This window comes from Natator depressus, chromosome 1 (assembly GCF_965152275.1).
Source record: "Natator depressus isolate rNatDep1 chromosome 1, rNatDep2.hap1, whole genome shotgun sequence".
NCBI lineage: Eukaryota > Metazoa > Chordata > Testudines > Cheloniidae > Natator > Natator depressus.
In genome coordinates, this window is record NC_134234.1 from 224,238,026 (window position 1) to 224,250,526 (window position 12,501).

General features: G+C 44.9%; 1 protein-coding gene across 3 annotated transcripts; it reads right to left on the bottom strand.

Annotated features, from left to right (window-relative positions):
* Positions 1 to 1,753: 1,753 nt before the first annotated feature.
* UPK3A (uroplakin 3A) lies at positions 1,754 to 10,487 on the bottom strand. Of its 3 annotated transcripts, none has more exons than XM_074949114.1 (6): positions 10,466 to 10,487; positions 9,270 to 9,425; positions 5,687 to 5,966; positions 4,811 to 4,893; positions 3,405 to 3,537; positions 1,754 to 2,380 (listed from the first exon to the last, which is right to left on the bottom strand). In XM_074949114.1, exons 2-6 carry the CDS (start codon positions 9,334 to 9,336, stop codon positions 2,278 to 2,280), a joined length of 666 nt encoding a protein of 221 aa, XP_074805215.1. In that variant the 5' UTR covers positions 9,337 to 9,425; positions 10,466 to 10,487; the 3' UTR covers positions 1,754 to 2,277. The 3 variants fall into 3 exon arrangements, with proteins under 3 accessions (XP_074805215.1, XP_074805198.1, XP_074805208.1); XM_074949097.1 differs by lacking the exon at positions 10,466 to 10,487 and adding an exon at positions 10,296 to 10,457; XM_074949107.1 differs by lacking the exon at positions 10,466 to 10,487 and adding an exon at positions 10,296 to 10,453 and having other exon boundaries at positions 1,754 to 2,377.
* Between the last annotated feature and the right edge of the window lie 2,014 nt (positions 10,488 to 12,501).

The window sequence follows — 12,501 nt, forward strand, 5'->3', positions numbered from 1 at the left end:
GTGCAGGAGGGTGGAGGTGGATCAGGACTGGGGCAGGGTGTTGCGGTGCTGGAAGGGGTCAGGGGTGCAGGCTCCAGGTGGCATTTGACTCAAGCAGCTCCCGGAAGCAGCAGCATGTCCCCCCTCCCACTCCTACATGGAGGCATGGCTAGGCAGCTCTGTATGCTGCCCTGTCTGTAGGCGCCGCCCCTGCAGCTCCCATTGACTGCAGTTGCTGGCCCATGGGAGCTGCGGGGGTGGCACTTGGGGCAGGGGCAGCGTGCAGAGCCCCCTGGCTGCCCCTACACATAGGAGTCAGAGGAGGGATATGCTGCTGCTTCTGGGAGCCATGTGGTGCCACAGTACACGTGGAGCGGGTCAAGCCCCAGACCCCGCTCCCTGGCAGGAGCTCGAGGGCTGGATTAAAACGTCTGGAGGGCCGGATGTGGCCCCCGGCTTGTAGTTTGCCCTCCCCTACTCTAATTGCAGTAGACCACACCTATCTTTAACTGGATTATTCTGTCCTACAGACAAGAATTACACATATAACAATAGCCAGTAGGATGTCTAGGAAGAAACATTTTATTATGGTGAAGTTTTACATTAAAAGAATGCCCTTTGTACACTTCTCTAAGGAGTTTAACTGTTAAAAACCAGAAAAAATATGCTGTTTTCTTTCAATATATCTTAATGTAAAATTAACAAAGACTTGGGTAATTGTGCCAGTGATGTGTTTATTAGCCACCCATTCTACTGGTAGCTGCAAAAAGATTGATATTTGCTAAACCGAGACAGGCTTAAACTGACTTCATCACTAGTCTATGACAAATTTATTATGTCAGTGACAGCTATGTGAATGTTATGAATACTTAGTTGGGTACAGTAGGAGTTGCTTATGTACACAAAATTTATGAGAAGGCTTCAAGCTAGACACATATTCAGTGCAACTTGGGAAGGCTAGTGGGAGGAGAAACTCAATGGAAGTATAACTTTTCCACTTATACTGGTCAGTGGGACAGAATTGTAGTGAAGGAAAGAAATAGATGACCAGCTCGCTTCCAGCAGTATAAGTTGAGAATGTGCTGTTTAAACAGTTCATGTTACTAGAGTAGGATTAGCAGCTGATGGAACCAGCCAAACCCCCCTCCACTGTCATGGCATATGAAGTGTCAAGGATATCCCAGCTCTCAATAGTAGAGGCTACATATTCCATCACCCAGCTTTCATTAAAAGTGACTGTCTCTCAGGCAGCATAACTTCCAGCCACTATTTTAGCTGAGAACACTAATCCTGGAGAGAGACAGAAGCTCTCTGAATATTTACAGCCCAGATTTTCTAGGGAGTTGGACACTAAGAACTTCCATAAGAAGTAGGGTTGCCTAGCTCTACTAAGAGAGAGATGCTTTTGTGTTGTATACTAGTCCACAGTTATGTAGAACTAGAGACCTGAAGTCTGGCCATTGCAGGGAAGTGCTATTTAAAAAAAAATTGTAAGGATGGTGGCGGGGGGCTGTCTAGAGCTGAGAAAGTTGTTGATGGCCTATGCATCCATATCCCTCAGTTGTAGTTTCTAGCAGGTGGTTAGTTTGCCTCTACCCTTCTTTAAATGAAATTTTGGTACTAAGAGCTTGATGTATCAGATCAGAGGCCAGCTGCTCTCAAGCCTTTACTAAACTGCATACACTATTAAGTACTGTTCTCAATATAAACTCTTTCCTTACCTACATCACATTCTCACATAGGTAAAAGCAGCTAAATAAGAATCAAAGGTTGAGCTCAGCTTTAGAACTTATTTAGCTTCTAACCTATAAACAAGGATAATTATGTACTAAAATAGCCCTAGCCCTGTGAACTTGAAAGTTGTGAGTATGTTACTCTAGCCCACACTAATACACTTGGTCATTTTCTCTCTCCTCCCACTAAGCCGGGCAGTCACTGAGGACTATGAACTGCACTCTAGAGTCAGAGCTCTCTATCACTCTTCATTTTTGGAAGTATGCAACCAAAAAATGGGTTAACTGTAGGATAGAAGTGCCATGAGCCTAATGACAAGATTACTTGGTGCCATAATTTGTGACTGCAGTCAAATGAAGATAGTGGTGCTATTCTCTAGGAGTTGAAAGAACACTATATGTTTAGAACACCTGTGCCATTCACCTTCAGTTACTGAACTTGAGTATCTAATCAATGTGACCTATTCAGAGTTCAGTAGAAAAGGGCAATTCTTTAATATTAGTACATTTGTAGGTGTTCAGTTGACGTTCAGCCATGGTAATGGACTCTTCTTTCCCTCAAGGCTCACTGGTTCACTCCCTCAGAGCTGCCCTGAGATCTTGGTACACCCTGCTGGGTAGTCAGAGACTCGTGTGTGGTCTCTGTGGATGCCTCTCCTGCTGCCCTGCTTGAAGAGAAAGAGCTTTTAATTATGATGGAGGTTTCTTAAGCTATAGGCCAGTCACACAACTGATTTGGAAAGATTAAAGCATCACTTATCACCAAGCTTTATAAAAACCTACCCATCTTTTTTAGATGGTTGTTTCTCTTCAGTTATTTCATCTAGGACTTCATCCTATACTGTTTAGTCCAAAAGTCAGGCAGGATTCATGGCATGCAAGTACATGGCATGCAGGACTTTAAGACAGCAGTTCTAAGAATGAGATTTCCCCCCCACCCCCCACATTGGAAGAACAGTTGCAATGTCAAGGTTTTTAAGCTACCCCCTATGTAAGTTAGAGTTACCTAAAGAGTTCATTCCCCTAAGCCTCACAGGGCCTAAGTTGATCCTTGATTACTAGTTTTCTCCCCTCTAATAAGTCAAGAGGCCATTCACAGCAGCAGAGTCTGACAGGAGTCTACTCAAATTTTTACTCATTGCAGAGTGACAGTTGTCATTAGCATCTCTTGGGAGGCAGGAAGATCCAATGCCCAAGTAACCATCCTTAGCAGGTGCAGCATTTGGTCTATATTCCAGGTCAGTAAGTCAACTCCCCAGCCTCCCTTTAGAACCTTGTACCCAGTTCAAGAGACTGGAAGTTATTCCCATGTTCTCATAGCAAGACCACATTCAGACTGTAAGCAAGTGCAACTCCATGACTTATTGTGCTGCACCCACTTAAGTCAGGTGAGCACTAAGGCCAAGGTTCTAGTAAAACAGTGTGATTTAGTGTGTAGGAGGGACAGGTCACTAGCTTTCTTGGTCTGTTGTCATGACTCTACCTCTCAGGGGAAGATGCTGCTTTTAGGTGCAGACCAGAAGGTTGAGACACCTGTGCTCTTGCTGAGAAGCTATAATTCCCACTAGCTGAGAAGCTATAATTCCCAGCTTGAGACATTCATAATGAGGGGTCAGACCAATCATTTGATGGGTTAGATACTTGGTGGTGTTTAGTTCTGCATTCAGACTGTGAAGTGTAACAGTAGCTTACATGACAAAGAAGAATATGGAGGCAAGAAATCCAACAACTAGAAGGAACATAAGAGTGCTTAAGACTGATGTGATGACAATCATTCCTCCACTCCTTCGCCCAGGCCAGGTATCAATTGTTGAAGGCTGTTTTACTAGGAGAGGTGGGATGAAGAAAAAAAAATTACTGTACATATTTAGAGGTGCCAAGAGACCAGAAAGAGTGACTAAACAGCATAAACTAGGGAAGTTAATGGCTCAAGCCTTCCCCACCCCATAGTATCTGGTGTTACTTTTGAAGTCCATGTACTACTTTTCTTGGCATTTCAACATCCTTCATTTGAAATCTTGAAGTCCTTTACAGAATTAGTTTAAGCCTCAAAAATAGCCCTGGCTATATTTCCCTATATTACACTTTAAATAGAGGTATAGAGAGGTTAAGTGATTTATCTATCTAGTGACTGCAGCAGAGGCAGAAATAGAATCCAGACCTCAGCTCAAACCACTACACAAACAAAACAAAAAAAAACCCCGTCTTTGCCATGTTTGGGCTTTTTGTCCTGAGGGCATCAGGGGAGGAGTAGTATTCCAGAGTTACCTCCACCACTTAGCTTTAATAATGCATAAAGCTTTTTTTGGTCAGAGAGGACTGGAATTTCTCTTTAGCCAGCATCTTGGCAGAAAAATGACTAAATGTCCTAAAGCATATTGTGATAGGGTCGGGCCAGATGGCTATAGGAGAGTAATTTTTTTTTGTTGAAACAAAAGATATATTAGCCCCAGGCTCAATAGGTCCCTTTTCCCTGGGTAAGGTAACAGGGAAGGTTCCAGAATAATCAGGAACCTTCTGGAGACAATTAAGACAGGCTGATTAGAACACCTGCAGCCAATCAAGAAGCTGCTAGAATCAATTAAGGCAGGCTAATCAGAGCACCTGGGTTTTAAAAAGGAGCTCACTTCAGTTCGTGGTGTGCATGTGAGGAGCTGGGAGCAAGAGGCACTAGGAGCTGAGAGAACGCGGACTGAGGTGTACAAGTATTATCAGACACCAGGAGGAAGGTCCTGTGGCGAGGATAAAGAAGGTGTTGGGAGGAGGCCACGGGGAAGTAGCCCAGGGAGTTGTAGCTGTTGCACAGCTGTTCCAGGAGGCAATCTAGACAGCTGCATTCCACAGGGCCCTGGGCTGGAACCCAGAGTAGAGGTCTGGCCCGGGTTCCCCCCAAATCCTCTTAACTCCTGGTCAGACATGGGAGTTGTCAACCTGGACTATGGGTTCAGAAAAACGGCCAAGCTGAGGGCTGCCGTGAAGCTCCAAGGCGAGCAAATCCGCCAATAAGAGCAAGACCCACCAAGGTAGAGCAGGAACTGTGTCACAATATTTATTTCTTCCCCAAGAGGGAGCAGTTGACCTTGGTATGAGGTACTTACCCCTACTGGTTTTCATTGGGTCAGACCAGAGAGTTTGGTCTTTCACAACACCTGCAACCACATCTACTAAGAGGTACTTAAACCTGGAAGCAGAGACAGGCAGGTTAATCATTCTAGCAAATGCTTTGACAATCTGGCACATAAACCAATCCAGTAGCTGCCAAAAAATGAAGACTAGGTAACATCTTTGTTAGAGATACATATAAAAAGAGACAGGCAATCAGGGGTGGCTGGCTGGCTATTCCAGAAGTTTTAGAGGGGCAACAGAGGAGAGTTAGTACAAAATCCTCTCCCACCTGTCACATTAGGTTTTTCAGTTTGTTCTTGTGTGCTTGTTAACTGTGCTAGTTGTTGACAACCTTCCAACAGTAGCGTCTCCTAGTTAAATTCAGTATGATCTACACTAAGTTTCTGGGATGGTGTCCAAAGACTGGGTGCTGCAGGGCTCCCCTGCTACAGGAAAGCATGGAAGAGACAGTCAGGTTACCAGCTGGTGTATTATACTAGAGCAGATGAATAAGAGCTCTGCAGGCACCGAGTCAGAGACATTCAATAGCTTCTACAAGAGCCAGTTGAGACACAAGGATTAAGGATCTCACACTAACTTTGAGAAAGGTAGCCATTTAATTTAGTTTCAGCCCAGACACACCACTAGCCCTGAAGGGCTTAAGCATGGGTGGGGCAGTGAAGGTTATCTTTGCGTTTGGCTCTACTCAGAGCCATCCTTAATGGAGCAGTGAGGGCTCTGTTCCTGCAGTTGAAAGGAACAGTTTCACTATGATCAATTAGTGCAGCTTGCAAGTTAGTTTCGTCCCAAGTTAACCTTAGTGCCAAGTGCAAGGACACCCCTATCCAAAAGAGAATTGTGAACTATACCTGTATGTTGTATCCTCAGCAAGAGGTGGGTTACAGGCACCAGGGAAGTTTGGGTCATATAAACAAGTCACATCATCTCCCACTCTGAAGAGGTATTGTTTCAAGACATCTGAAACTTTTTTCAGATTTACAACATCAGCTAGCATGGGGGGTGATGCACAATTGGGCACATTAAACAATGCAGCCCTGTAAGGTCCAAGTTGTCCTCCGTTGGTGTCTTGAAAAGTGGCGTTGAGAGGTTTACTGCTATTGTCAATCACAGCTGAGCTTACAGTGCTTGCTGCAAGATAGATTGGATATTTCAGCATAACGTTTGTTACAAGTGCCCTTCCCATCCACCCACCCAACACTGAACCCTCAGCTTTGTCGAAAGGAAGTACCCGAACAGACCCACCATGTTCAATTTTAACTTTTAGGGGCCCAACAGACCCTTTCCTTTGCCCCAGCCCCCAACTTCCCTGCTACATCACTAGCAGCAGCCACAGCAGAGGCCAGAAGAGATAGACCCAAGACCAGCACTGGTGGTGGGAGGAAAGCACTTTCTGTAGCACCTGTTCTCCTGTCCCACCAAGCCATGAATCAGTTTACTTTTAGAGGCCTTGTTTGCCTCCACCACAAGAGATGTAAGAAGCAACTGTGCTCCTATCTCCCCAATGGCTCCTGTAGCCGTCTGACAAGACGGCCTTGGGAAAGAGGGAGTGCCTCTGTGGGCTGCTCCGCTTCAGAGTGGAGTAAGTTGTCAGGGTGTATTGCCCCCAGACAGCCTGAAAAGGGACATCAGGGGACAGCTGAGGGAGCTTGGAAGGCTGGTTAATTAAACCAAGTCATCCCTCAAGTGACAAGCCAACAGTGGCTCCTGTAGGTGTCCTTCCCAGTGGGTGTTTGGGTCTGTGTGGCTACCCCAGCCTTCTGTGCTCCACTTCTGGGTGGGATGGGTGAATGCCTTGAAGCAAGAGGGCTGTAGGTATTTTCACTCACATACAGAGAGGCTCTGTATGTCCTTCCTAGCATTAGATCAAAGGACTCTCAGGAGGCACACAGAGGGCCAGCTGTCAACACTACAGCAATCAGGAAGGGGCAGGGACCAGCCCAACAAGCTCTGCTGCTGCACTCCCCCACACACTTTTGTATTTGAGCCTCTGCCACTTTTAGTGGGTACAAATGCTCTCTCATTCCTGCCTCTGTAGGTGTCCCCCACCACAAGAACTGAGGAGCAGCCCCTACTGACAGCACAGTATGTGGGGATGGAACAGAATCCCTCCCCACCCCAGGGTCAAGCTTCTCCTTAGCAGTCATCTTTGGGAAACCCACTACTTCATCCTCTCCCCTCACAGTGCTGAGGCTGACACAGAATGCAGCTGCTCCTCTTCTCATGTCATGCAGCTGCTCTTCATAACTAGCCCCACCCCATACCCACTGGTGAATGTACCCAGGAGCAGGGGCAGGACTTATCCATGCAGGAGGGAGAGGCAGCTGAGCCAAACCCTCCCCCAATATTTCAAATAGTGTAAGGCAATAGTCTGGCCTTTACTCACCCCAGCCCTCTCCTGCCCACCAGGGACAGTCAGTACTGAGAGTGCAGCCACACTAAGACCCAGCTTTAAGCATTTGGATATGTGGTAATGCATTTAAGTTTGCCAACCAGTCCTCCCCCCGCCCCCACACACACACAAAGTCACCATGAAGTAGTATTATGGTAGTTCATGGGCAAGTTTCATCTACCCCATAATGTAATCCCAGAAAAAAAATTCACATGTCAGACATTAGTAATAATGTGGCACTAATCAAGTTAGTATAAAGCCTCACACCTATCAGGGTTACCTTCTCAAATATTCAGTAGAGGATCTCTGCACATTATAAAGGCAGAGTGTGTTCCTTTGATGGCAGGGAATAAGCCAAGTACTCCCAGGCTAGACAATGTACACAGTGTTCTGAGGAAGTTAAATCCATGTCGGTAATGCTTCCCCTCACCATATGGGGTACCTTAGCATGATGAAACATGCTGCTTTCTAAGGCAGAGACAAAACTTTAAAGAAATTGTCCCAGTTCAACAAGTAGCCAGGAAAGGTTTCCTCATTTCAATGGCTGAATGTAATTCCTCCAAGCAGAAGTTCCTTTGTAGCTGTGCATGTGTTTTATTTATGGAGTGCACGCTATGGAATTTACTGTATGTAAAAGGGATAGAATAGTTTGAGAGGAGTTTCATAACAGATGTCTCAAAATATTCCACCTTGAAAGCTGAGCCACATGTCAGGAAAGTCTTTATTAAAAAAACACTTCTACAGGTAGAAGCCTGGAGCCATTATGAGACACAGTTGTGTTTTAGTACTAAAACACAATCCTATAATACCAGCACATTCACGGCTACCCAGGACAGTTGAGTCTGTTTCAGGAGTTCTCAAATATTCAGAGTTAAAGTTCTTTAGTAGTAAGGAAGCATCTCCACATCCATCCTTCCAGAATGCAGTAAGCCATGGGAGCCAGGGATATGCCTGCCAGCTAATTGAATTTCCTGGACTATTAGTTTGTTACTGCCAGACTTACACAAGGTCTCATTTCCTGTGTCTGACTTAAGGAGAGAAAGAACCTTGTTACTGACACAGCTATAGTTGCTAAGCTGTTACATGGCTTAGTTGAGCCTACTATTTGTGGTCAACATACATTCTTTGAAGGAAGAAAAGGAGGACTTGTGGCACCTTAGAGACTAACAAATTTATTTGAGCAGAAGCTTTCGTGAGCTACAGCTCACTTCATCGGACAGCTTATGCTCAAATAAATTTGTTAGTCTCTAAGATGCCACAAGTCCTCCTTTTCTTTTTGCGAATACAGACTAACATGGCTGCTACTTTGAAACCTGTTCTTTGAAGGCTCATCCTTCTTCGCCTAGACTCGAGCCTCCTGATATGAGCTTGGCTCTGCTGACGTCCACTTAGCACTCAAGTGTTGCAAAATTGACTGCCCCTACAGTTTGCATCCTTTAACAGCAAAGTTGGAAGAAGCAGCAATCCAAGCATCCTTTTTACTACCCTCACCAGGAAGTCACCTCATCTTTTCCCCTCATTAGAAAGTGTACTCATGTTTGAACAGTCCAGATAACTCACCTGATGCTGAGTTGATCAGAATAGACAAGGACCAGTCATGTACAACATTAGTAGTTAGAGCACCCATGACTAGTGGACAATAGTCAACATGCTTGGTTCTCGTCTATGCTGACCAGTCAGCCATAGGCAATATAATATCAGCCCACTTCATTGTTATGCTGAAGTGCTAGAACTAAAGTTTTTGTTAAGACCAGTCCTAGCAGAGAACAGGGAACAGACCATCAACTGGTATGGATCAGCAGGGCTCCATTAAAGCTAATAGAGGTATACCACTTTACACCCTCTGAGGAACTGGCTTTTGTTCTATATATACTTTAGCCCTTGTTCTCTTTGCCCTGGCTTCCAATTACACGTGGGCACTTGTCACACACACACTGCCATCAGAAGTGGAGGTCATCAAGTTTTAAAGAATTACATTATGTAGTTTCAAAGAGGGCAGGGGAGAGAAAGGAAAAAGAAAGGAAATAAAGCCAGATACTTACCAGAGTCAGCCATTGCATACAAGTAGACCATATAGGAGCTACCTGGAGACAGTGAATCATCAAACATACAGAAAGGTTTCTCTAGAGCAATTGTAGTAAGGGTAGGATTGTTTGTAGCAAGTTTGGGGTTTGCAATCTGAGGCCTCAAATTCTGAGCTAGAAGAAACAGGAAATAGAAGTGTAATATTTAATCAGTTTCCCCTCCTCCCTCAGACATAACTACAACGTTTAAATAATAAGACCATTTCAAATAAAAGGTGGGTATGGACCCTGTACTGGGAATACTTCTGAGTCATGCTCCATCCCTTTCACACCCCACTCTTCTTTCTGGAAAGAGAGCAAAGCCACAAGCAATACAGTCGCTTCTTGCAACCTCTGGATACAGTTAGTGCTAGTAAGGAACTCATGGGAAGATCTATTATGTCCTCCCTAGTGGGAATAGAGAGCAATTTCAGCAAGCCCTGAGCAAAGGAACAGAAAAGGGTACATTCAGTCTCTAGGTCTCCCGAATTAGAAGGGGGGGGGGGGGGAAAAGCAGTTTGAGATTAGAGCAATACTGAAAATATGGTCTTGAAAAGAGAAAAAAAAAAAAAGCACACACACATGCAAGTAGGGATTAGTACTAGACTCTCCCACCTCACCCCATCCCCAAGTCTTCCAGGGCAGTATAAGCAACAACCCCTGCAAAAAGCTTTATACTCAAGGCTGAGTCTGGTGACGCTTCTCACTCCCCCCCACCCCAGTTTCCCTACTACTTCAAACACCAGACTAACTCAGAAGAAAGACAAGACTCAGTTTGCTTGGGACTGCTTTATCGCTTGAAGCAAAGCCATTTAAATACAGATTTACAATCCCTGATCATCCCAGCTCTTCCCCCAAAACCCAGTGGGTAGGGGGAAGACACCTAAAGCCTTTAAATTTAAAAAGGGGAAATAAAAGCAGTTAATTGTTTGTGATCACAGACCAAAAAGTGAGAAGGACTTAAATCTCAGTGGGAGAGATCACAGGCAGACAGATACCACTTACCCACACACAGCTGCCCTAGCCAGCAAAGAGCTAGCACGACCCAATGGCCCTGCATACTCAGGTACTGTAGAGAACCCCCCCCCACAAAAACTATGCTAGAGAATAGCTGTTGCCCAAAATCACTCTAATAGCTCGTTGCTTTGTATCCTCTGCACTTGGACCGAACACACCTGAATCTCCTCACCTGCCAGTAAGTAACCTGCAGTGTTGTGCCCTAACTAATCGGACAGCCTCTCCCTCCAGCCAATCAGCAGCTAGCTTTCCACTCCCTCTCTCAGCCTATTTGCATGCCTTCCCCCCCCCAGCACACACAGGTGTATCCAGGCTGCAGGGGATAGAGACCTTGTCCCTGCCCAACAGGACTATCTCAAAAGGCTTGGAGAGAGGCGCAGTCCATCTCCCACAGATGCAGCTGCAAGGTGTTTCCATCATCCCTTCAAATGGCTTCGGTCCTGCCCTATTGTTTTCCTTTCACACCTGCTGGGAAAGGGAGCTGAGATCATTTGTTTGAGGGTGTGGGATTGAGGTAGGCCTAAGAAGAAGCCCAAATTGGGAGGAGAGGAGGGGAGGGACTGACTATTTGAATCCTGATTCCGATCTAATTTTTGAAATGGTCCCCTGTCTGAAGCCAAATTCAGAATTTATCTAGCCATGAATTTAGGGGTCAAAATCCAGCTCTGAATTTTGCTTCTTGGGGTTATCTTGTACAAAAAACACAATGGATCTGATTCCTGTTATACCAATGTGAATCTGAGGTAAATGCACTGAAGTCAATGGAATTGCACCAATGGCAAACCAGTGTGAGAGAATTGGACCTGATTTATTGAATTATTGAAGTGGGACAATCGTGTGCCTTCCTCATTATGTACTGCTGTCATTGATGATATAGGGGCTTCCAGTTCTGATCGTGGAGCTGATAATCCCATACTTTAAAATAAACAAAACAAAGCAAAACAACCATCCCAGTTCCTTAAAAAAATTTACAGCATTAGTGGGCCAAATTATTCTTGAAGCCATTGCACTTACTACAGATTTATACCACTATCATTATGATCCAACTTTATCTCCCTAACTGTACTGTTTTAGGATAAACCAATTGCCCCTGAAAACTGTGTGAAATTGTAATCAAACATTTATAATATAGCTTCTTTCTTCTATGTGTCTCATTCTGTGTCACATTTTGTATGTCAGTTTAAATGTATTAGGTTTGAATCTCCTCTCACACCACTGTTACAAGGGTACAGTATAACTCAGGGGTCGGCAACCTTTCAGAAGTGGTGTGCTGAGTCTTCATTTATTAACTCTAATTTAAGGTTTCGTGTGCCAGTAATACATTTTAACATTTTTAGAAGGTCTCTTTCTATGAGTCTATAATATATAACTAAACTATTGTTGTATTTAAAGTAAATAAGGTTTTTTAAAAAATATTTAAGAAGCTTTATTTAAAATTAAATTAAAATGCAGATCTTATCAGTTTAGTGCAGGGGTCTCAAACACGTGGCCTGTGGGCCGCATGCAGCCTGCGGGGTTCTTTTGTGCAGCCCGCCAAGCTCCGGACCGGCAGCAGAGCCCTCCGGACTGGTGGCCAGGAACCGGGGCTGGCAGCGGGATGAGCGGGGCCAGCGGACGGAATCCCAGCTGGCAGGGGGCCGGCGGATGGTACCGCAGGCCAGCAGCGGAGCCCCTGGGACTGGTGGCCAGGACCCGGGCAGTCTGAGTGCCACTGGAAATCAGCTTGTGTGCCGCCTTTGGCACGCGTGCCATAGGTTGCCTACCCCTGATATAACTACACTGACTACAGGGAGTTATTCCTAATTTACGCTGGTATCTGTGTGACCAGACTCTGTCCCCGTGTTTCTTACAACACAGTAATGTATTCTGGGCCAAATTCTGTGCTAGAACAGCTCCATTGAATTCAGTAAAGATACACGAGAAGAGAATTCATCCCTCTGACTTTTATTTTCTGTGATGCTATCTGATAACATTTGCACTGGGAGGTTTGTTTGCACAACCTTTTTATTTATCTGCCAAAGAGCATTTTTGTCCATTAATGCATAACATAAGGCAATACATATAATACATAGGGAAGAAGGCCAAAAATGAAAAAAAATTCTGAATATTCAGCAGAAACAGAGTTTACTGAACCCCAGGTTCCCTTCATCCTTCAGTCAAGCCAGTGCTTTCTTAAACAACTAGCCCTTTTAAA